At 41.0% G+C, this 25,454-nt stretch overlaps 1 protein-coding gene across 13 annotated transcripts in view; it reads left to right on the top strand.

Annotated features, from left to right (window-relative positions):
* Positions 1-25,454, top strand: part of ADAMTS17 (ADAM metallopeptidase with thrombospondin type 1 motif 17) — a 191,601-nt gene that overhangs the window by 83,744 nt on the left and 82,403 nt on the right. For 11 of the 13 annotated variants that reach the window (XR_010475409.1, XR_010475408.1, XR_010475412.1 and 8 more), the window contains exons 9-14: positions 3,202-3,345; positions 4,635-4,785; positions 16,534-16,635; positions 18,310-18,455; positions 23,526-23,692; positions 24,111-24,238. Coding sequence is in view for 4 of the 13 variants with exons in the window: in XM_065076675.1 (XP_064932747.1) it covers positions 3,202-3,345; positions 4,635-4,785; positions 16,534-16,635; positions 18,310-18,455; positions 23,526-23,692; positions 24,111-24,238 (838 nt within the window). In the remaining 9 variants the exon portion in view is untranslated. The remainder of the gene's footprint in view (positions 1-3,201; positions 3,346-4,634; positions 4,786-16,533; positions 16,636-18,309; positions 18,456-23,525; positions 23,693-24,110; positions 24,239-25,454) is intronic. The other 2 variants (XM_065076676.1, XM_065076673.1) reach the window with 1 other exon arrangement.

Below are 25,454 nucleotides of genomic sequence, written 5' to 3'. Positions count from 1 at the left end.
AGAGGGTTACACAAAGAATTGGCCAGCTCAGGCCCAGAGTGTAATTCTGGCGTCCCGACCCTGTTCTGATTGCTGCGTAGGCTCTGACGGAGAATAGTGTCCTGGAAAGGAGAAAAGACTTCAGAGAGGCCAGGGCTTTGAGAGACGGCGTGCTACTTTTTATTCACAGCAATGCTGCTTTAAAGCATCAAAGGGATCTGTTGTTGCTGCCTCCCTGTGATTCCTGATAAAATTTGCCTTGCTGTGGTTATGTTAACAGTCAGAACTCAAACTGGTCAGTCAGCTTGTTTCTGGATTCACATATGATGAGCAGCAATAAATATGCTGCAGGACTCCTTTGGTGATGCCGTAGTGTCTTTGACTGATAACCAATGCGTTATTTGTATTAGAAAAGAGGCTGCAGTGTGAAACCGGAGTCCCCTTGCGCTTACTCTGAATAAACATAGAATGAAAGGAGTTCAAGGACTGACAGTTTAAGCTGTTCTTGCTTCCCTTTGTGGAATTTCCTTGTCTTTGGGAGGGGAATGTGATGAACCAAAGGTTGAAATTTGCCCTGTACTTAGAATGGAACTGGTGACTGTGGTAGTATCTGCACAAAGGGAAATCGAGTCCTGCTCATCTGTAATGGCTCTGCTGGCTTTGCTGCGTAAAGAATAATGTGCAGCCTGTGTTTGTTGCTCCTGATAAAATGGATAGTTATGACTTGGAGAGCACAGAGGGCAGAGGGTTTGCAGGGTAGTGTGGTGCCATTTTGACATTCCTGCTTCTAATCTAAGAGCCATTCTTACCGGCTCTTTTTTCAAGATCTGTTCATGTAAGAATAGAACTCCTTCCCGTAGCAGAATATTTCAAGAGACTGATTATCTGCTTCTCATTCCATGTGAACTTCTGAATAGCAGGTAAGATTAGATGATCACAAAGAAAATGCAAAGTGTGGAATCAGCGCTCGCACTGCTGTTTAGTACAAACACGTAATTCTCTGTCCGATTTATCTCTGTTGAAAGGAAGGGGACTATTAGTTAGTGAATAGAATCAGCATGGCATTACATTTACTATGTGTTTAGGAAAAACTGATCCCTTTGATGTAGCTGGAGACCCATGAACTTCAGAAAAGAATGTGTTAGCATGCTAGGGTATGCCTTAGTCCTGCACGTCATTTAATCCTTTCCTCAAGTGAGTCATTGTAAAGGTAAAGTAGATGCTGGGAAAAGTTCTGTATTGCCAATTAAAACAGGCTCCAAAGGTGTTGCTGGTTTCATTCTACCAGAAACTCATCACAGAGAGGCCAGTGGAAGTTGCCTCTGTACCTCAAGGCCAGATCCCAAGGAGATATAAACTGGCCTGGTTCTTTGGGCTTAGCACAGCTCCTTTGCTTTATACCAATAGCTCAGGCTCAACTTCTTCATGTTTATGACTTTTTAAAGAATTTCTGCTAAGGATTCAGGAATTATTCAGAAAGTTGTTGATTTCCTCACAGGTAAGAATTGATTGAATTTCAGAAGAAGTCTGTAAATAACTCTGAGATGTGAGTTCTGACTCAGTCTTCATAGAGAATAAGTTTTCTCTGCCTCAAACACCCCTGCAAAATCAAAGCTGAGTAATGACCGTGACCCTCAGCATTTCTCCTAGGCAGACATCTTTCATGAGGTCAGGTTTAAAATAAAGTTAAGGACAGGAATGTCCTAATTAGTAACCATTGCCCTTGTTGTTTGCCAACAAAAAAAATCCCATTTTCAACAAATCTAACAAAGAATAAATGAAGTTAATCAGAAAGGTAAGGCATTTCTTAATTAACAGCTCTAGACCAAACACTAGTCTTTTGTGGAAGAGAGAAAATCGGGGAGCCTAAAACACTTGGAATGTCAGGAAGATGGTTTGTTTTCACCCTTTTCAAGTGGAACAGCTGAGGTGCCAACCAGGAGGCCATTCAGGGAGCTGCCGGATCGGGGGTGCTGCTGAGTCCCATCCACAGAGCCCTGACGGAGAAACCTGAAGGACCCAACTTGGAGTCCCAGCACCGTGGCAGTCACAAGGCAGGCGAGCTGACAGAAACCTTGGGAACCTGCCTCCTTCCCGTTAGAAAAATGATTGCTGCGTGCCCGCAAGCCTTCTAAACTGGCATTTTTTGGCAAACTTTCCTCTGAAATACATCCAGCAAGCTTACATGCCTTGCTTCGCCATACTTAAGTCTTCCTTTCCTGACTTTTAGGAACATGAACTGTAGATGGGCTTATTTGCATTGGAGGAATACTACTGGAACTTTTTTCCTAGCATGTGAAGAGTTCTCTCTGTGTGTAGAAACAACGTGGGTAAAATATTTGGAGTGAATTCCAGGCTCCATTGAAGTCAATGGCAAAACTCCCATTCACTTCAGTGGAGCAGTAATTTCACTCTTTACTGTTTTGAAGTTAGAGTTACTAATAGACTGTTAAATTATTCCTGCGTGCATCAAACAAAATGTGCTTGATGTTAATGTTTCTGCTGTGTTCAAAACCCACAAAGGTTTAAAAACAAGAATAACTATAGACTTCTGAGTCTAAAAATTATGTTAAATGTAGTTTTGCTAGAAATAATAATGTCCCTGGAGATAAACCTAAAATAATAGACTCCACCATATAACCTTCACTTTAAGCTAAAAATAGCATAGATGGCGGTTTAATCTAAGCCATAATTATCAAACTGCTGAAGCTGGTTTTGGTTCATTTCAACTAGAAATATGTGTTGTGTTTAGGCTTTGAACAGTTGAGTCTCAAAACTGGACAGAAGCAAAGCCAAGAGCATAGTCAGAAAGCAAACAGAAGCCTCTGATTTGTAGAGAAATAACATGGATTAAAGAGTCCAACACCATATTTAAAGGGACTGCTTCTGGCTCGCTCAGTCCAGCCAGGTGGAGACCTAGTGAGTTTCTATTAATCTGTGTTTTTAGCCCCAAGTTGGTGGCTGTCATTTTAGTAGAAGGTGACTCTGGCCATACAAGACACCTTTCATCTGAAAGCCATTTTCCATTTCATGTTTCAATTGAAAGAAGAGGGTTAACCTTTCAAGATGTGTCCAGAGCAGTAGGTGAATGATTCTGTGTTATTAGTATAGCCCGTTTTTGACTTTTTAATTGCTAAGAGTGTCGTTACTGAGTCCAATGGGAAATGAGAAACTCACATCTTAACCTGATAGGTTTTTTTGTCTTGTTTTGTTTTAATCAAGCAGCATGGGAATGAGCCATGATGATGATCATCAACCCTGCGCAGGGAGGTCTCATATTATGTCTGGAGAATGGGTGAAGGGCAGGAACCCAAGTGACCTTTCCTGGTCTTCATGCAGCCGCGATGACCTTGAAAACTTCCTAAAGTAAGGATTGTGCTGATTATCAAAAATCTTATCAGACAAGAATCCAATGTGTTATTTCAAAGTGGAAATCTAAACAATTTTCCTTTGAAAAAAAGTGTGTGTATGTGTCACTAGGGTATGCAAGCTTGAATCTTTCTCCTTTACAGTAGCCTCTCTGAAACTGAGGTTTGCAGAGAGGCAGAAGAATTATGTGCATTTGTCAATGTACTGACTGCTTCTTAAAAACAAACCCAGATCACCATCATTTTATAAAAAATGGCCTTCATATTTGCCATGACAGAAATCTGCATGTAGGTGGCCTGAAGAAATCTCCACCAAAGGATGCTGCCAGCTTTGTTCTGTGGCTTTTACTGTCATCATTGTTATTAGGTAGCTTTTATTTAAAGGAAACTTTACTTTGCCTGGAGGTAATTCTGATGCGTTTTCTCACTCCTCAGTGAGTGTAGGTCTTAAATAGTTCACTATAAAATTCTTTCCCGCTGCATCCGTATTTCAGTTCATCATATTCAACAGTTCAGGAAGGATTTCTGTCCTGCTGCTTGTTAACACTCATGTACCATAGCAGGCACTGGAATTGTCTGAACTCTGTAATTGTGGTCTTAAACCTACAGTGCAGCTCTCTGACGAACAGTATCCGGCACAGTGGCCAGTGCTTTTGTTCCTAGAAATGGGTTCAGCGTGGAAAATTCTTCACTCTGGGGATTAGAGATGAGAAAGTAAAATAATTAAAGAAAATGGGATATCTACTGTTACATTAAAGGCACGAAGTTGAAAAAGAAGTTGCATCTGAACACACTCTGATCCCTGGTAGAAGGGAGATGACAAAGTGATATTCCAATTTGTAAAAGATTGTTGTGAAGGCAAAGGGAAACATCTTTCCTTTATGTCTGTGATGGATAAGAAAAGAAGTCAAGAGCTTAAAATTCAGCTAAGGGGATTCAGGTGAGACATGATAGAGGACTGTCTAGCTGTTAATGTAAGGCCTGAGGGCAGAACTGATGCTCCATCAGACTTTAAGGAATATTTTAGACAAATCTTTAACCCAGAATGATAGTTGATTCTGCATTGAGATCTGCATCCAGGGATGAGTTCCCAAGGACCTTTCTATCCATACTTTTCAATGATTTAGAAGTTTCCAGATATATACTGGGAAAAATCACCACGCTTTCACAAGAGGTCATTGGATTTCCTGTTAAAAAGAGGACAACAGCTTCTCTACTGCACTGATCTAACACTCCAGTTCAAAGGTGCTTTCCCTTAAAGGCTTATTTAATTCTTATACTCCACAGGTCCAAGGTCAGCACCTGTTTGCTGGTAACAGACCCCCGAAGCCAGTACGCAGTGCGGCTCCCTCACAAGCTGCCTGGAATGCACTACAGTGCCGACGAACAGTGCCAGATACTTTTTGGGACCAACGCTACATTCTGTAAGAATATGGAGGTAAGAGCTCACAGGGTGTACCTGGAAACAAGCTGGGAAGTGGAGATAAAGCTGGGGAAGAAAAGGAGTCTGTACTTTTCTTGGAACTACTTAAAGGGATTTGCAGCGTGTTCAGCACTGCTGCTAGAAAATCAGTAATCAAACTGCCCTTGACCTTCATGTTAACAGCACACACTTAGGCAGTCCTTCTCCTTTCCCCACACTGGTCTTGTTAATCTCCTAGAGCAGACCCAGAAAAATTTCTCTTTGTACTTGGTCTTAATTTAGGGGCAGTTCCCTTTTGACGCTGTGTTGCCGCCGTACTCAGTAGAGATTGTTCTGCTGGAAGTTCAGCTGAGGTGAAAGTCTTTTCTCACAGGAGCACTTGCTGGCTTCCACGCAGGCAGCTTAGATGATTGTCTGGATGGTTCAGTAGACTCCACTGTCAGACTGCTACAAAGCTCAGTCTAACTCTATGCCGTGGAAATAATAATCACTGCTTGTTCAATGAGGCCATTTAGAGATTTGTGCAGAATTAGGCCGCGTTTCTTCAAGCAACATGATGTTTAGTCAGGATTTGGGTGCAAAATGGCTTCTCTCACATGGTTGCTTGGCAAAATGGAAACACTGATTTTTGGTGTCTCTGGAAGTAGGTCACATTTGAGATGAGGTTGCCTGACTTGTCCTGTGGAATTTAGACAGCTGAACTTTTCCTAAGGTCTTGAACAGAGGTTGTCTGCATCCCACTTTAGATAGAGACTGAAGAAATGCTCACTTCCAGTTTGGCCTCAGAGATATCCAGAAGTCATGAGGTGCTGTGTCCTGTCACCAGCACCAGTTGGCAGCGTTCTGTCCTATAGAGACAGGCATGAAGCTGCCCGGTGTCTTGCTTTCATTAACTAACCGTTTGTATTTTTTACTTGTCTCTTATTCCCATTCTGAACGATCTTGGGATGTTAAATCAGTGTTAACAAAGAAAATAAGAATCAGTGATAACTGAGGTTTCTAAGTGCCAAATTACTAAAACTGTTGAACACATGAAAGTCCTGGGAACATTCTCTCAGTTTCACATTTGCTGTTTTATTTATTTTGGATTTGGAAACTAGCTAATATAAAACAATAAGAAAAGAATCTGGGTAGGTTGTATTTTCCAGCTCCATCAAGAAAATGCAGACCACCAGGACTACTGTACTGGAAACAAGGTATTAGAATATAGGTCTGTAAAGAAAACCCCAGATCTACCCAGAATGTTTAAAGTTCTTCCACTTGTGTGGGTGTCACCCAGCCGGACTGCTGTTGGAACAGATATTTGCTATTTCCCTTGTTACAATAAAAAACATTCTGTTTCTGGATAGCCCAGTGCCTAATGAGAATGTCAGGTAGGTGGTCAAGCGTTTCTCAGGCAGAAATTGCATGTCCAGTCTGGAATTGCTTCAGGGACAAGTCGCTTGCCAGAATAACAAGCCAACAGGCACCGTTCTTCTCTTCAAGATACAGAGAGCAGGTGTTTGTGTGTCCCAAGATTTTTCACCAGTCTTATTTGACTTCTTTACAACACAATGAAAACTGTGCTCTTTTCCTCCATCACTCCTTTAATATCTCCCCCCAAAAAAGCATATTTTTGAGGACTTGAGCACTTTCTAATGAAAAGCCTTGTAGAACTCTAGCAGATTGAAACCAGTTTGCACTCACTTATTTAGAAATATTTTCCTGTTACAGATACGTGTTCAGAGTTAGCATTCACACTGTGAAGCTTTGGATCATTTATGTCACACGCCATTAATTTAAGTAAATATATGCATCCTGTTATGCTACCCTGAACTGGTGTTTGAAGGCAATGAAAGGAAATTCTTTAGAGGAAATGATCAGCTTTAATTTTTAAACCTCCAAAGTTTGTGTTCTTTTCACCTTTGTGTTTCTCATGCCCCATCTGCAGAATGCTTGTATCCTAAGTCTCAAAGCTGTCTACGAAAATATGAACCAAAAAAAAAATTGGCACTAGTCATTGGCATTAGCTGTAGAAATTATTGGCAAATATAGCTGTCTCCTCTTTTAGCCAATGGTAATGTGGTATTTTTAATTCAATAAAGTATTAAAAAAATTCAAATGTAAAAGTAATAAACATTTGACAGTAAATATTTGTTACAAAAAGGAAATAAACTTCAGGAAATGAGCCTGCTCAATCTTTTTATGATTACATATGTCTACTGTCTATTTTCTAACTTAATAAAATAGTTACATTATAATATTTCATAGCTGAGCTACATAACTGTATCAGGCAAACTCGAGGACCTATATTCAAAAATGCTGTACAACTTGGTTGTAGAGCAAATTTCAGAGATTAGATGAATCCAAACTTTCTACATTTTTGAGAAACTGCAGAAACTTTCTGTGCAGTAAACTGCTTCCCTTAAAGGCATCAAAGCCCAGATTTTTAAAGGAATAAAATCTCATTTGCCTTCACAGTGAGTCAGGTGTCTAAATGCTTGGCACCGTCTGGGCCTCAGACACTGGTCCAAAGAGATAGTTTATCCATGAATATCCCACCTTATCTGGGATATTTCAGGTGGCATCTCCAAAATTATTCCTCTGTGTTTGTCTTTAATGATAACTCAGGTGCCCTAGTACAAAAGAATAGCTCTTGGAATTAGAAGTTTGCCAAACCAGCCATCTTGCAGCTATTCTGCTCCAAATTTGCAGAAAAAAATGAGAACGTATGAAGTAGGCTCAGCGTTACATGTAGTATACCTCTTGATGTTCCTTTTTAATTTGCTTGGACTTTGCATCTGCTTTTTAATATACTAAAATTTCATAAAATGAACTGATTAACACCATGGGTATGTGATAATCAACTCAATCATAGCTTGTTTGTAATCTGTGGCCTCCAATATGTATAATTTGTTATCTGGTTCTGTAATGTTGATGTTAGGTATGATTTGCAAGTGTGTGTCACCTCTTTAAGGAGCTGTAGAATCAGACTTTTAGGTGGCGTGATTGTTAGGCAGGGAACAATCAATTTCTATTTATTTGAAAAGCACCATTTCTATTATGATACCATATGAATAATAAATATCACTATTACCCGCCAGCTCCTCAAGAGAGTTCAAGTTCATTTTGGTGTGTGCTCTGCTCATAATTGTATTGGTTTGAGATACATCAGGTGGCTGGTTTTGCATTCACTTTAACCTGAGTATTATGTGGCTGAGTCTTTGCTCATCGTCATGAAAATAAACGCTTTCACAGCTTCATGAAGAATTAGCTTTGATCTGAGGAACTGAATAAGGAAATAGAAATTAGCAGTTCTCAAGTGAGATGAATTCACAAATGATAATCGGTATCTCAAGATGCTTCAGTGGTTCCCCCTTCACATCCAAGTTACGTAGTTTTCTCCAGTAATATGCAAAGGCATCAGAAGTGCTTTCACATGGTGCTTTCTGGTAATCATTCCTATTGCAAGTGTTAGGCATTGTCTGATCAAGGTGAACGCTTTTCTAGCAGGACAGACAAATGTGCTTCTACCACTGGTTTTCAGGTGAGAGGCTGCACAGTCATGGCCCTTGCAGTGCTAGAAGAGCTTCTGGCCCACCTAAGAGTTTGCACAATGATCTTTATGTTGAGGGAGATTAGTTGCTTTTAGCAGAAATTAAGTAGATGGTGGTGTCATTCTCAAGCACTGAGGAAGATAACGATAGGAGTTGTGTAAAAAGCAGCAACGCACCTTTGGCACTGCATAGTGCATTTCCCCAAACGCAGAGATCTCTTGGAATTCTGGTGCTAAAAGTTGATGTGAGTCAATCTGTCTGACCCCTGTTCTTCAGATCCACACTGCGCTATGAATCAGGTGTTGTAACTTCATTGGACTTCTATGCAAGAGGAAGCAAAAAGCTTCAACCCCACTCAAGCAGTGAAGGCTTCTGCCTTTAACTCTTCACTGTCCATGAGAGGGAAAGTGCAAATGGTTTACGTTGAATCTCTCATGGAGCAGAGCTGGTGTTTCTCCACCAGAAATGCGTAAAAGTGCATTGTTCATAACCTCACAGGAAAATATGCTGTGTATTTAATCAGAACACTGGGTTTATTTTTCAGACTGGCATGTCTACTAAGAGAGGTTTTTGCACTGAAATTATATTTATGGAAAAAAATGTGATTTCTATCTCTTGTATCCAGTGTTTGACTTTTTGTTTGTGTGCCTTTTGGCTTATTTATTATTGACACATTTTTGCGGGTTTTTACATAACCATTATCTTTCAGTATTGTTTTGAGTCAAAACTGTGCTTAGGCTAAAATGGCAAGTGAAAAGAGGTTAGAGTTGCTACAAAGATCTTTTTCTGAAGAAGGGACACTGTAAACTTGGATGTAACTGGAAGTGTGGATTTTGACATGCCACTGGTTATAGAAAAATTAAACCAGCTCGAATTGGCTCCACTGTTTCTTCTTAAGTTGAAGGGTTTTTTTTTAACAAATACAGGAATCTCCCAGTATCTATAAGCCACAGGACAAGAAGGCAAAGTTGATTGCAAACCGATCAAGTAAACTAGATTTCTGTGCTAAAATGAAAAAGGAGAGGAACAAAAAAACAAATGCGACAGTTGTAATAACCACATGAATTTTACGTATCCCTTTGGTTTTAATATTCTGTGGTATGGTGGTGAGTATAATTCAGCATTTGTGGGTCTCTCTGTGGTCTTGATCTTGCAAATAGACTGTCAGAGTTGGCTCCTGGGCTCCATGCATGGGTATCAATGGGCCTCTGTCTTTTTTATCTTTGCAGAGTCATTTGCAAGATCCAGACGATGAAAGTAAACCCTATTATTTAGTAATGTATAGAATATTTACAAGAACATGCTAATTAGAATGAGACCTGATTTATCCTGAAAATAATAGGTTGCATTGTCATTTTCTGTACAACCAGGGACTTTTTCTGCCTGAGTTTCCATTACGTACTTTAGCTTCTGTGTAAATAAAGTAATAATCTAGAATAGGATGGGTTTGGTTTTCTTGAGATTTGCAGGACAGAAGCCTGACAATTCTAAAACACAGAGAAGATTTTATTTTTTAGAAGTAAAGGTAACAATTTACTTAATTGCTATACTATATTTTATAGTTTTCCTAATGTAGGTGGTTAAAATTCAGACTATTTTCACATCGCCTGTTTCATACAAAACTGAAGTGTCCTATTTCATTCCTTCTGTATGTTGCAAAAAGACCTTTTTCTCTTTATTTTCAGTGGAAATACTTTTTGTTTAAGAGAGAGAGAGAAAGAGAGAGAAGCAGAGTTCCTGCCTGGGCAGCACAGCCCACTTTACAATTATTGGAATGCTTCAGAAATTTTTGTACATGTTTCAGTTTGGAAGATGGTCAAAACACATTCTGGTGCAGTGGTTTAAAGGAAAGTAAAAAGGAGAGGGGAACCAAAATAAAATTACAAAAATACAATGTGGAAATTTAAGAATATAAAAATAATAAGCTCTTAAAAGTCATACGGAGGGCCTATTAAGAATCAAGCACTTCAACTTGGAAATCCTACATTTCTTATTAAGACACAAGGGGAGAGAGAAAGAATTCTTGTAGCCTTGTGATGTGGCATCTACAGCTGAAGTTTGAACTGAACAAAATTAGCCAAAATACGATTGAGTATCAGCCTGAAAATAGAGTAGAACAAGCTTGAAGGGCATTCAGACCTCTCCTGTTGGCCTTCTGGGAGCTTCTCGTCTGCAAAACACTTCAGGAGAAAACTCCAGCATGGCACCCTTCATTCATGTTTGCTGGGTTCCGTTTTTTTTGTTTTCTCTCATACAGAACATTAACAAATCTCGGAAACTACTTTAATTTTTTGTACTGTTCTACAAGGAAAAGAGTAGTACTGGAAAGCAGCTAACTCTCAAGTTCTTTAACTGTCAAGGGCCATTTTCTCAAGAGGTAAAACAATCTCGTTGATTTTATCCACTTGTGTCTGACGTTGGTGAATTTCCACTCACACAAGTTTTGCTGAAGAGGCTGTTCATTGAGTTAGTGGAGTTACATTGATGAGAAAAAACTAATGTAAAGGAGAATCAACTCTGAATTTGTTTGTTGGCTCCAAGCAGGCAGGTTATTGGTCCTATTATCCAAAAAACATAATGTGTGCATCAGTTTCCCCATGTTCTGAAGAAATAAGGTGATCACTGGGTAGTGAAAATAGGGAAATGTTTTTTTAAGAAACCTTTTCTAGTTGCATCTAAGAAGATTATATGGTTGGTTTTTTATAATACAGTTTGAGATGCTTTCTGTCCAACAGTAAAGAGATCACTCATTATGAATTTATTGGATCATTGCCTGGTTTTGTTAAAATTAGAAGTTAGTGGATATTGACTATTGCCTGAATATTCTAGTATAGTCCTTGTGATTCTTTTTCAAGCCTTCCCTTGACTTTTGGATCAGGTCTGTCATTTGGACAGATGATTCCACTATCATTCCTTGGAATGTCAGCTCCAGCGAGAGCTCAGCAATTGGCCACCGGTACGTGTGTCTGGGCTGCTCGGTTATCTTGTCTGTGTAGCACTTGACTCCTTTTGAAAACTGCCTTCCAACTGTACACGATTCTGATTCTGAGCACTTTTCCTCTAGTTTTCAACAGCAAGAAGCTCCGTCTAATAGCAATGGCAAACAGTAGCACTCGCCTCCCTCGTGATCCATTTTAGACTGTCAGTTGATTATGCACCCAAAATTAAGGACAGCAGTGGTGTAGAAATGGGGGGGAATTGCTTTTTACACCTTGTTGTGTAAAGAATTCCTCCTCAGAAACATGCTGTGCGGCTTCAAGAACATATACATAGTGTTTTGAGCAGGAGAGCGTTTGTAAATGTTGTGGTTATTGTACTAAATAGGTGTTAATTTGGATTCTGCTTATAAGGGTGTTTTCTCTCACAGTTAGCTATGCAAAAGAAAAGACACCTGATACTTCATTGATAGTAAACCTATTTATAAGTGTGCCTGTGTGTTACGTGGTCTTTTGCTCCTCTTTCTTCAGGATATTTACTCTAAGTCTTTCTTCATAATCCCCTCATTTTGACAGCAAAATTGGTTCCATTATGGTTTAATTCTGCTGCTAGAAATAAGAGGTTCCTCTTTCCAGTGGGCAGTAGGCAGCAGGAACAAATTCATTCTCAGGAGAAATGAGTGTTTCTGGTTTTGGATGAATCCAAGGTGAGGGAGTGAATGTGGAGGGAAAGAAGCAGCTTCTGTAGAGTTGTTCCCTGATGGGAAGGACATCTTTCTTCGTTGGATTCTCTTTATTCTTTGGAGATTTGGAAGGTCCCCCTTGTAGGTGATAATGTGAGTTTTTGAGACGGCAGAGTATTGTGAGCCCTTTCTTCTCACTGAAACCACAAGAGGTCATTGGGCAGAATCTTGCTGATTTTAGTAAAAACAATGATGCAATAGCTAACCCAGAAACGGGCAGACTCTAGACTTACTGCCTGTGGGCAAAGAGCTGGCTGAATTCTGGCTTCTCCTCGTTTCTGACTGCAGCACTGGGTTATAGAACCTGAAACAGATTATTTCCTAGAGTCGTATATGAGCGGTTGTAGAGCTTCACATGCTGCCAGTTGTGCTGGCACACGCGTGGGATGGAGTTACATGGAAGGTGCACACCGTATATGTTGTGCAAAAGTAGGGAAAGGTGGGAAGGCACTGAGCCAGACGTGTTCCTGGGAGTATCCCAGGAGCAGTTTCTGGTTTTACGCTGAGGTTTAGTTTAGGCAGAGCAGGCAGCATGAACCTATGGCCGTGACACTGAGCAGGGGGTTGCAGAGCTCTGAGCAGCGGTTCTCCTTGTCTCTGACTGCCAGCAAGACATCTAGTCCCTTTTTATTCCTTATCTTCCCACCTATAACAGAGGGATAAAGCTTCCTTTATGTCCAAGCTCCTGGGAGTCTGTTTACATTGCAAGTTCTCTGAGGAAGAGAAAACACCTGGCACAGTAAGGCCACTTTCTCAAATAGTTGCCATTATAATACCTGTAATCGGAAGCGTCGTTCACCTGCCAAGCAGGTATCTCCCGGCTGGGGAGCTTCTGGACTGTGACCTCTCTCAGGACTGGTTTCTAACAGCCGTGCAGACACGTTTCCTGTCTGCCAGGAGTTTTTGAGGGTCTCAAATTTGCACCTTTATAAAACTCCCAGTATTTTATTTTCTGTCTGTATAAATTCTGCAAGGGTTTAGTTGAACAAGCATTTAATTCAAAAAATTAAAAAAATATCTATATATTGAAATATTACTTTTCAACAATCATCTCACTTCTAAAAATTTTATTTTGCTTTTGGAAATATGTCAAACTGGGAGCTGATGCAAAGATGACCTTTCCTAACAGACGGTTTCAACAAATCAATAATTTTTAAGTGAAAAATATAATTGGAAAACCCTGATTGGCAATTTTTGAACGATGTAAGGAAGACTTCACAGGCAGAGACCTGCCGTCTAAAAGCTGTTTGCTGAATTTACAATTAGCAATAATACAGCTCTTTTGATGGCTTCTTCTGTATCGGTGTAAGGTCTGAACTGCCTGTCATATGCAGGCAACTTTTTTTCAAGTCCTGCCATTTCTCACTTTGGTATTTCCCCACAAAGCTGGCTATTTAACTACTAAAAAGTCAGCCACTGTGACTGGGTTGCTATAGGACTGTTTAACAGGGATTTTTGTTTGGGTTTCTATTGTAGCTGAGGACATATGATCTCTTTTGAAATGAGCTATTAACATGATAAAACATCTTGGGAACATACTATACCAAAGCTGATGGTTTAATCTTTGCAGGGGTATCCGAATGCTGTATTAAATACGGGGGACTGCACTAATGAGTGTTTGAGCTTTGTAGTGGTATGGCACTAGAACACAGAGCTGAAGCGCAGTTACCAGATTTTTCTATAACTGTTTCCTGAAATATGCTTTGCATTTAGTATTCTGAATCAAACACAGGGATGCTATAAAAACCCTATGTTTTCCATACCTCAAAGATGGGAAATTTCAGAAATATTAGTGTTGCTAAGAGAGATTTTTCCTTTCTTTATCTCCCTATAAATGTACGTGTGGATATGTATGTATACATATATATATATATATATGCACATACTTACTTATATATGTCACCGTCCCTTAGGTTATGATTGAACTTGATGATCTTGAGGGTCTCTTCCAACAAAACTGATTCTATGATTCTATATGCACGTATATATGAGGATTTGCACCCGCTGCATCCATAGGCTGGGCTCAGTTCTGCTTTCAGGTTATTTGTGCCTGTGGCTCATACCCGGGCGCGTCAGCTGCCATTATCACCTTCCACCTTCTTGTGGGCTGTGGAGAAATTCTGATTCACAACCAAAGTTGTACAAAAAGCTGCTTCATTTTTACAACTTTTGTTTCTACCACCCCCTTTCTCCTCCCAGTTTTATGTCAAAGAGGAGATTTTAACCCTGATTAATTTACATGCAGCTTACAATCCAGGGACTTAAAGCTGAGGCTTGACAAATACTGGCCTTGCATAATTCACAGATATTTAGCAATGATGCTCATATGTGTCTAGAACAACTGCTTTAGGGATGCAGTAAATTCCATTGCATCTTCAGCCAGGTTGTCTTTCTGTCAGAAGCAAGGGTTTCCTTCTGGAACCACAAGGCAAAATTTCTGTTTGGGTCATCCAGGAGATCAGGCTGGGGGTTTCTCATCACATTCTGCTCTGAAGGTTTGTGATTATATGCAGGAGAGGGGCTGAAGCCTAGAAAAGTGGAAATATTGCTATCTGCACCCTTAATCTCTGAGGTTTCCCTTGGTTTGATGTAGCGATATTCCTCAACCACAGTGTGAAAGGTGACATTGTGGGTAGAGCTTTCACCGGATCACTGTCCACTGTCATCAAGGGAGAAGAGAGAGTCCAGATTGCCAATTAATTCCTGAACTTGGCTTAACAGTAGCAACATTTATAGGTCATCAGTACAATTATTTGTAATGGCAAAGAAGCTGTTAGAGTTCAGCAAGTCTGTCATGTTCATAGACTTCATTTCATTGTGTCTTGTAGCTGCATGTAGCATGTCCTGTCACTGTGCTTAGAACCTCCTGTGATACTTTCCACGTAGCTCTGTGACATGCTTTTAATGTATCCTAACTGATTTTGAATCCCTTGTAATCATTAATTTCTGTAGTCTTAATGTAAAGAATAATTCATCACCTTTAGATGCCCGTGAGTTAAACCAGATGTGAAGCTGCTGTAGCTTTACAACCAGGAAAACAAGCATCCTCTCAGATCTGTACGTTTGGCATTTTGGGGAAAAGCTTTTTCAGTTTATATGGTTTATTGCCTAGATTAGTGCTCTTTCTGCAACACTTGTGAACAGTTAATTGATGTACTTTTTGATTTTAGTTCTCCCCAGGGAAGGCAAGTTTTGAGAATCAGGGAGTTGTGGCGTGGAACAATTGATTTCTCCATAAGCTTTGAAATGTCTGGCTTGTTAATTCTTCTGCCTCAGTATACTTATCTGTAAAACAGTATGTGATGTCCTTATGGCTAATTGGTACTTAAGTGCTTTCAGAGCTGTGGGCAAACCACTAATTAGTCACAGTTATTTAGTCAAAATTACTGAAGTCGGATATTTTCCCATATATGCTCTATTAGTTTGGGGAAAATGTCTTGAAAATTCATTGATTTAGGCTTCCCTGGTGTATGTGCTGCTGTTTGTTTGTTTGAGTTTGACTTTCTGCATTGTGGTTAATACAGATGTTGCTGAATTGTGCTGTCTGCTTCTAGTTTTTTGTGAATGTTCTTTTGGTTTAAATAGTGCAAAATTCTCTTTCCAAAAAGAAATGTGGAAATAAAACAGGATGCAGATACTGCTGCGATAACTATTTTGTTTCAGTATGTTCTACATCATCACTCTTGGTACTGGGATTTATCTCGTCTGCACTCTCTGCGTACAGATCTACTTTATACAGACATACCAACATACATGTACACAAAACACACATGCACCCACAATCTCTTGCATTACATTGTGAAAGAACAGTAAGGTTGAAGCACATTGAGTCAACTATTTAATGAGGTGCAATAAATCTTGACAAGACCAGCTGGCACTGGAGTCAGGCTTCTCATCTTTTTACCATTACATTGAAACGTGAACAATAGCGGAAAGAAATATAACTCTTCTTTTTCTTTTTTTGATACTCAGATCTGTAACGCTGTATTGAAATAATCCACTTTCATGGAATGCAAAGCATGGCGGATACTGTGGAAAATGTTAATGATGTAAAGGCTCCTTTTCCTGGTTCTTTTTCTCAAATTCTGAAAATGTTATTGATCTGACAGATCACGCAAGTGTGGTCAGCGTTAATATCCCTGCAACACACATTGGCTGGGCAGAGCAGCGACGCTGAGTGATGATACCCAGAATGTGTTGTTCAAGTCCGGTAGCGAGATGTGCTGTACCCCTTGCTGCTCTTGCCCTCACATCTCACTTTTCTCCTTCTCTAGCACATTGGTCTCTAGCAGCTACTTCTCAGCACCAAGAAATCTCTTTAAATAACGCATTTCTTGATTTGGTTGGGTTTTGTTCCTGGCAATAACATCCATCAATCTCACGTTTCCAGCACCATCACTTAATGCCAATCTAGCCTTAAAATATAATTGCTCCCAACCATCTAGATGTCTCTGGATTCACTTGAGTGCCTGACTTTGCAGTGTATCCCGTAATAATAGGTGACATCTCCAGAAGTAATAACTGCACCTCATTGCTTTGTGATTACAGCATTTGATGTGTGCTGGGCTCTGGTGCCTGGTGGAAGGAGATACATCCTGTAAAACAAAGTTGGACCCCCCACTGGATGGCACTGAATGTGGCGCAGACAAGGTAATCAACATGCTCAGTAGCCGTCAGTTTGTTTTTTCCAGCATTGTCTATGTAATAATGTTTCCAAGATGTTCAGTATTTACCTTAAACCCATATTTTTTTACCGATTCTGTTACAGAAACTGCTCAATTAATGGCTGAGTTGGGTTAGGTCTTTCTGATTTTCTGTTATGCATATTCCAGTAGCCTCTGGAGACCTCAGTAGTCAAATTTTTGTGGTCTCAGGCACTCTACAAACACTGCAGGAAAACCCCATCCCTCACTCTAAGTGCATACCCTGAGTATCCTGTGAGTCACGTTAGTTCATAGCTCGCTCCCGTCACGTCTGTTCATTGCTGCTGGTGGCGTTTCATGAGTGAGGTATTTTCCAGTGTAAGCCAAGGTAGTTGTGTTCTTGGCTATATTTGAGGTAGAAAGTGTGGAGAGCATTTAGGCTGTGACTTGGAGAGTGGAGAAAGACAGAAAGAAAAAGAGGCTGCTTAAAAATTTCCTAGTGTCTAAAAGTAGCTGAAGATGTGCTGAGCTCCAATTCAGTGTTCTTCACTTATTTGTGAAGTATCATTTGTTGTACTGTATGTATATACTCAGATGACTAAAGCATGTATGGGCTTTCCAGAATCCAGAAAATTGTTACAAGAAATGCAGAATAATCTCTTGGATTAATGGATCTCCCTCCAGTGAAAATCAAAATTCCAGTAACTGGCTTCAATGCCATAAGAGTGGGAGTTGCCGAGACTTAGCTGCTGCTTCCAGCTGAGCTGCTGTGCATACAGGAGTTGACTGAAGTGAACACGTTTAACCTCTGAAACGGGCTGTGCTGGGTGGTGTGTGGTTCCTAAATGTATGTGGTTGATTCTCCCAGTGGGGCTCATAACTTGTGAGGCTAGGAGCTTGACTGGTTTGGGAACTGTCAGCTCCCTACTTACTTGTTTTGGATTCTAATATTTTTTTTTATTATTATTTTGTATGGGTGGGGAGGTAATAAAGGGTAAAATTTTAAAAAATGTTGCTAAAATCAAAGGTTAGAGACCTTTTCTTTGTTTGCAAATAAACAATGACAAGAAAAGCTGGTCCTGGAAAGCATGACAAGGAAACTGAGACAAAAGATGTTTAGATGTATGTTTTTGTAACTACAGGAGTCCAAGTGATTCTTTCGTAAGACTGCTTAGCAATGCTCACCGTATCATATCCTGCACAGAGCAGGAGAACAGGCCAAGTTTGCTGCTTGGTCAGGAGCCAGCACAACCTATTAGAATCAATGGTTGTTAGCCAATTTAGGTCCAAAATACTTCAATTATTTTGTACATACTGGGAGTATTGCTGATGAAGACATTGCTTTGGGGTATAATTTCTTGGACTCTGTTTCTCTGAAGATTGTGGCTTTAAGTCTTAGCACTTAGATAATTATCTGCTTTATAAAGCAAGGGGCTCAATTCTGTGATTATTTTTTTTAAATGACAGAACTCCCTTCAGGGGTTCGTTGAGGGTGACACGCTTCTCTGTTTCACCTCCTCCCTTTCTCCTTCTCCCACCTCCATCTCACTGAAGCCTTGACTCTTTAAAAACCTAAACATTGCCTTGTAATTTCTCACACATCCTTTTAAGTCCACCTGTGTAGGAATGTTTGCAAGATCAGGGCTTCTTTCCAGCCTGTGCTAATGCAATTGCATTTCAGTGGTGCCGAGCTGGGGAGTGTGTCAGTAAAACTCCCATCCCGGAGCACGTGGATGGAGACTGGAGCATGTGGAGTCAGTGGAGCATGTGCAGCCGGACGTGTGGCACTGGAGTGCGATTCAGACAGCGAAAATGCGACAATCCCCCGTAAGTCGTCACATCATGCTTGATTTCTTTTTGCATGCGGTACTTAGACAATCCTTACTGCAAGAGTGCAAGGAAGAAATGGACAGGAGAGCTGTGCAGGGGACAGGAGAGATTTCTTGGTCACAAGCAGTGAGGACCAGATCAAAATCCTGGAGGGACTCAGTAGGTTCTGTGGAAGTGGCTTAAAGTGTTACTGTTGGAAGTGGCCCATCACAATTATTCAGACATAAATACAATTGAATTAAAGACCTGCAGTTTGGCAGGAAAAAATGATACTGTGTTTCCTCTCCAGCACTGCAGTGAATGAGGAGGGGTTGCTCTGAACTACAGACCAAACTGAGCCAATATGTCCTAAAGATCAGTTTAGTGGGGAGTGCCGGCTCCAGGCTTGGGAAGCGATAGAGTGGCTGACAGAGGCCATACTGTCATAGAGCTGTGTCGGTAAAGCACCTCAAGATGTTTGACACATTGGGATGTGCTGCATAGAAAAGGAAAGTTTCCCCGCACGCAAAGTGCAGTGGGTGCTGTTTAGCACCTGCACAGTGACTGCAAATAAGCCAATGCTCTCTGCTTGGACTGGCTCTCTTTCTGATTCAGGAAGAGATGTAAGTGATGTTATCTCCCATATGCCAGCCTCCATCCCTCAGGTCAGCTGAGGTAGATCTGGAAATCTCTTTTTCTTACAGCAGGCCTGAACAGGTTACCTTGGTGGCCATTTAACCGACCACCCTGTTTGTGTGCTCTGTAACTTCCAAGATGAATGACAGTGCTCACAATCTTGAGAGCAGCCCTCCAAGTTGTGTATCTCTAATTTTATTAATATTTTAAGGTTTTCTCTCCAGAAAAAGCACAGGAAACTTTTATTTTTGAATAGGGGCTGAATTTCTGTCTAGCAACAGAGTCACTTTGAAGACATGCCTGGGTGATGGAAGAGCACACACTGGCTGCTGCAGAGGTGTATTCATGTGAAATGGATATTTTTATTTGTTCCTTTCCTTAAATAATGCTGAACTGCAACTGAATGTCTGTAATGGCCAGGCTTGATTTTTACCAGCTCCTTTTCCTGAACAAGGGACTGAGCTGGTTTCTTTGCTGTCAGCTCCAAAAAGTCTCTTTAACCACAGTGCTGACCAAACCTAAATCCATTCATCATCTTCCTTAAATTACAGGAAATGCTCCCTCCCAGATTGCACACTGATTTTAAAATACTCTTGCTCATATACATTCTTGGCTGGCGATACACACGTGATCTTCTTTTGCTTCAAATTCCTGGCATAAGCCCTCTTTCTCTGCAGCTGGTTTATTCACTGTCCAAAAACATTGGCTAAGGGATTTATCTTTTATTTTATATATATTTGGTCTTGGGAAATTTTTTTTTAACTGGAATCACTGCTCCTGCCAGCTGACTTTTGAGCCTGTGAGACTATTAGTATTTTTAAACCAGTTGCTTCACTATTTGATTTGATTTGATTTTTCCTTTCTGTAATTTCTGTGAGGATTTGCATACATTGCCTCCAAATGGTTGTAAGGCAAGTGGGTCATGAGCCAGTTTGCACATGCAGACTTTTGGGTTGTACCGCATTGCGTTCTTGTCTAGGCTTTGGACTATTGTCATACAGTGGGACTGAAGAGAAAACCACTGGCTTAAACAGAACATCAGATTGAGATCTCCACCCTTTCTCCAGTCCCCTCATCCTGTTAAAGGGTCACAGTAGTATAAACGGGCTTTGATTTCTTCAGTTCCATTAGTGAGATGATTCCTCTTGGCACAAATACGATGGACGATGGCTATGAAGTTGTCTACCAGGACATCTCATGCAGTCACTGTTTCAGGCCCATGTCAGGCTAGGCTTGAATTATACTGTTTACTGGAAATCCCGGGTGGTGCTGGAGCCCGCATTATACAGGCCTTGGGACCTGGGATTACAGGGATCTTTCCCTTCAGATTATTTTGCAGAATCTGGTAGAGATGATGCCCAAAGTCTTGGCCTCAGCATTTGGAAAGGTAGAAGGGACACAAAGATGAAGCTACAAAAATGGAGAGAAGCAGGAAAAGTATATGAAGAAGTGCCAGGTAACCATTTGTGGGAGACCAGAGAGTGACTGTGATTGTTTTTCTTCATCTTGCGTGATGAAAACCCTCACTATCCTGTTTAATGGGGTCAAGAGGCCTGTAATAATGAAATACTATTACAGAGGGCAGTTAAGTAAAAGATTACCGTCAGTAATTCTTTGTTCCCTACCCAAAGAGGAACAGAGCAGCATGGCAGAGCTATGTCTGGTCCATTTGTGTGATTGCCTGTCCATGTCTGCTTATCTGTTTGTCCCTGAACTCCTTGAATAGATGCTGTATTTTCTACCAGTGTTTTACTAGAGTTTGTCTAGTAGAATGCAGCAACATCCTACCAAATAAAGTATTATGCTGTTGGACAGAGGGGACCTGAGGTGGGAAGGTCGTGTTGGGTATATTATTTTTTATTAGATTACTGGGAAGAGAAACATTCCCCAGATCTGTAGGATGCTCTGTTGTTTTGTGCTTCATGAGATGAGTGCATCCAATTCTTCAGTTTTGGGATAAACTACATCAGAAGGAGGCAGTTCATGTTATTCCTTAGTTAGAAAGGGAAGACAGGTCAGGCTGCTGAAGGGCTGAGCAGAGGAGTTCAACCAAAAGGCGCAATGTTCCTGCAGCTCCCGATGATGAAGGATGGTGGTGCTCAAGAAATCTCTGTCTCCTAATAGCTTTGGCTTTCACTTTGTTACTGCCAGTGACCATTATTACCAACAGTGCCAGCTGCTTCCTTCTGGTCTACATTGGCAAACTCATAGAAAGACCCTCACAAGTTAATGACACCTTATGATTAAAGCCAAAGACTGTGCTGATGAGCACAGTAAATAGTCCTGCTGTGTCTCCTGCTCCGTGGCCATCAGATTGATATCTCCTGTTATTCTTTGGTTATTCTGACTGCCTTTTTTTTTAATTATTCTTTTATTGAAGGGGTGGGGGTGGTTTTGTGTGGTTGTTGTTGTTTTTTTCCTGTTCATGTACACACAAACATGCACAGATTCACATTGAGTGGCTACGTCGCTTTTGCTGTAGCCAAAGAGATGGTGTTGAAACCAAAGTTCATATATGTGACATCTTTATGCGAGCGCAGGGTTCATATGAGAAGAAGCCTCCATCATGCTGCCAGTCATCTGGACTGTCTGCCTCATCCTAAGGCAGCAGGACAATCCTCTCAGAATATTTCTGCATCAGTCTCAGCACATCTGCTGCTTTGCACGTGTCCATGGCAGAAAAGAGACGTTAGCCGTGCAAGCAGGCGTTTGTTCAGGCTGTTCTTCTGGTGACTCTCCGTGATGTTACAGTGTCATTGGAGGTTAGCGATTCCATTTCAAAAACCCCAGAACACTCTTTCTGGGATTAATGGAACTACTGTAAAAAATTTGATCTAGGCTGAGATTCAGCATAAAGCTCTTCTGTGCAGAATGCTGTTGCACCAAATGCTGAATTCATCAAATCCTGCACAGCAAGGAAATCAAAGACCCAGCCCTACAGCCAGTGAGTAAATGAACAGGGCAACTTTTGCTAGGACCTCTGACACAAATAAATGTTATACAGTGAGGGCCTTGGTTTCTAATTAGCTGAGTGATATAACCTGATGTTCATTGCTCTCCTGGGATGGAGCAGGGAAGAGACTTTTGGAATGAACTGCCCTACTACTAAAAACTGGAATTTGGCTGGAGTTTGTTTTTATAGCCATCTGTTAAAGAGAAGTAAGAACATGACTGTATCCATCTTTGTTGATTACAGCTGGGGAGACAGGTATGCGACAAATTCAGGAGAGTATCAGCGAGTAGCTAAAGAAATTCTCTGTTAGGATGGCTAAGTCTTTTGCTTACTTGGGTTTTTTATTTGTGTTTTATTTTGTTTTGCAAAGAAAATACAGGCTCTTTTTGAGAGTTTGAGTTTTCCTTCTTCTCTGGGGAATCATAAGTAAGAATACATAGATTTTGCAGGTGCTTAATCCTGATATTGGATTCATGGCCTTTCCTACATGTCTAAAAAACAAATGTGTAAAATGGCATGGTTTTCGTGGATGGAGATTATCTACTGCACACATTTGTTTCTAGATACCCTACTTACAGTACAGGTTATAGCTACTTCTGTGTTATTTTTGTTTCAAACTGCTGAAGACAGAAACCTAGAGGACGTGAGTATTTGGTGTGATCCTGGGCACAGTAATGGCATCTTGGTGTCTCTAGGTCCCCCATTAAGAATAAAAATACTCAACTTTGGTATTTGTGATGGAAACACAAATTATCTTCTGAACTGCCTGTGCAAACATAAATAATTCTTAGACTTTAGGTGTCATGCTCAGTACACCTTCCAAAGCCTGACCCTCACAAGTCACCACCAGTTAAGAAATTTGTCCCAAGTCACAGGAAAATTAGAGCTCAGGCCTGATGTCACAGCAGAACCCAAAGTTTGGGAGTGCCTTGCTTCAAGTCCTGTTCTGAAACTGCTCACGCGCACACACACATTCTCCCTAGTCTTTCTCAATCGTTTACCTGCTTCATCTGAAAATAGGTTAGAACAGGAATAAATTGCTGTTGAAGTCAAAGAAGAAATTGAGGTCAGCAGTGCAAAATTAGTCACATCCACCTTGGTTTGTGACCAGAATACAAACAGTTAAACACTATATCTTCTAAGAAAGCAGCTTAATGCCCACTGCTGAATGGCATTTTGGATTACCTCTTATCTGAGCTGTGCAATGTGTAGGCAGCTCCTGTTTGTTGATCTGCATATGGGATACTACAAAAGAACATGCTTCTGAAGTACTCCAGAGCATCTGTTATGATGAGCCAATTTTAGACCCAGAATGGAGCTTCAATAATTTTCTGTCAGAGCCACTGAGAGCAGGATTTGCTGTCCAAGAAGGAAAACCTGAGACAAGCGATCCTTCCTGCTGTTTCAAGAGTTGCCTTGGACAGGGGAGCATAGGTGAAGGTGTGTCTGTGAGAAGCTGTGCTGTTCCTGCTGACCCTGGTTTGTCTTTCCCACCACAGCCCAGGGCCAGGTGGGAAGAACTGCCGGGGAGCCAGCGTGGAACACACTGTGTGTGAGAACCTACCCTGCCCTAAAGGTGTGCCGAGCTTCAGGGACCAACAGTGCCAGGCTCATGACAGGTACACCAACAAGAAGAAAAGCCTCCTGACAGCTGTCGTTGTTGATGGTAAGATTTTTCGTCTTGCTCTGTGATTCCCTGCTGTTGTTTTACTTCAGCTTCTCGAGCCATCTTGATTTCATCTGCAAGATTCCCATTTGTTGGTGAGAAGGCTACAGTATGTTCCCCTTAGCTACTGCTGAAAGACTAATTACAATCAGTTGTTCTTGGTGCTGCCCTGCTGTTCTTTTAGCCTTTTTAAGAGAAGATGGAGAGCTGTCAGTTCTTGACTTGTCTTTTTGCAATGGGAGAAGTGCCTTAACTTGATTCTCAGCCTGAACAGGCAGGTATTTGGGAATGGGAGTTTAAATGTTAGAAAGTTCAAATTAATTTGGAACTGAAAAAGAGAAGGATTCCCTGGGACATCTCTGATGTGTGTCAATCCTGCTATTCCTAAAGCTGGTTGCTTTTGTATTTCTTTTTCCAGATAAGCCGTGTGAGCTCTTCTGCTCTCCCCTGGGGAAGGATTCCCCAGTGCTGGTGACAGACAGAGTCCTCGATGGTACTCCCTGTGGGCCTTACGAGACTGACCTCTGTGTACACGGCAAGTGCCAGGTGGAGTAACTTTCTCTTGCTTTATTTCTAGTATTTGCGTATCCTAGAAGAACAGGCATCCATGTGGGTGGCTGGGAGGCTGGCTCTGAGCTGAGAGGGCAACTCTATTTTATAAGACCTATTGCAAGTGTTTCACAACCCTGTGTCTTGGTCTGAGAATTATGATAAATGCCCAAGATATGAGATTATTACTGAACAGCTGGGAATGTTCAATGATCACATTTGCTTGTGTGTAGTCATCAGATGACTTGGGTGGGAAGGGACTTCTGTGAGGGGAGCAGATGGGAGTGGAAATCTGGCTTGCTTAGCTGCTCCATTTTGGCTGTTAAAGGAATCACTGAAAAAACACTGATGCTGCAAACTGGATTACGAATTGTCAGTAGCCTGTAATACAAGTGTTATATTTCCAGCGTCACAATGCTTTTCAGGTCTACCTGATTCCTGCCTAGAAATACTGAGAAAGCTTTTCATTGCCATTTTCTCCTTGACTTCTGCAGCTGCATGAGCCAGTATCTTTCCCTCTGTGATTTCTGTTGACTGTACTACTATATAATACCAAAGTGATTTACTGTAGGGGCCCATCAAAACTGTTTGAAAGGCCTGTTTCCCTTGCAGTAAGAAAAAGGTTCACTTCCTTCCCACAGACTAGGTTTTAAAGCTCCAGGCAATAGAGAATATAGGTTTAAAGGAGCAGATTCTGCAGTCCAGAGCACAGCCTAGCTAGTTCTCTTTTTCCTCTCATCTGCATGGTCTTGCTTGGGTCAGATAAAGCGCGAACCAGAGAGAATGTAGGGTAGGCTTCCTTCTGCTGGATCACAGTGGGACAATCAGTGTCCCCTTGGTTGTCCATGGATGGATGGCCAAACCCGAATATGCTTGTTTTCTTCTCTCTGTGGTCAGGTAAGTCAAGAACAGAAAGGAAGAGGACTCTGTTCAAGAGTCTTGGATTTGATTCCCTTTTCCTGGAATGAAGGTGTGATGGCCTATAACCATTGCAATGATGATTGTTTCTCTCTAGCCAAATTACATATGGAACCAAAATTAGGTGTGGGAGGTCTTTGTAATACAGCTCTTCATGGTTTACTGGGCAGTGAGACAGCTTGTAATGCAGCGCATTGAACGCTCAGGAAGGCCATCTCTTAGAGCTGGTATTTCAAATTCCTTGCAAATTTAATGGAGTTGTGTAGACCCATACTAACTTGAGATTTAAGTTTTG

Source organism: Columba livia, chromosome 11 (genome assembly GCF_036013475.1).
Source record: "Columba livia isolate bColLiv1 breed racing homer chromosome 11, bColLiv1.pat.W.v2, whole genome shotgun sequence".
Lineage (NCBI taxonomy): Eukaryota > Metazoa > Chordata > Aves > Columbiformes > Columbidae > Columba > Columba livia.
The sequence above is the reverse complement of the archived record's forward strand: the minus strand, read 5'-3'. Positions and strand labels throughout refer to the sequence as shown.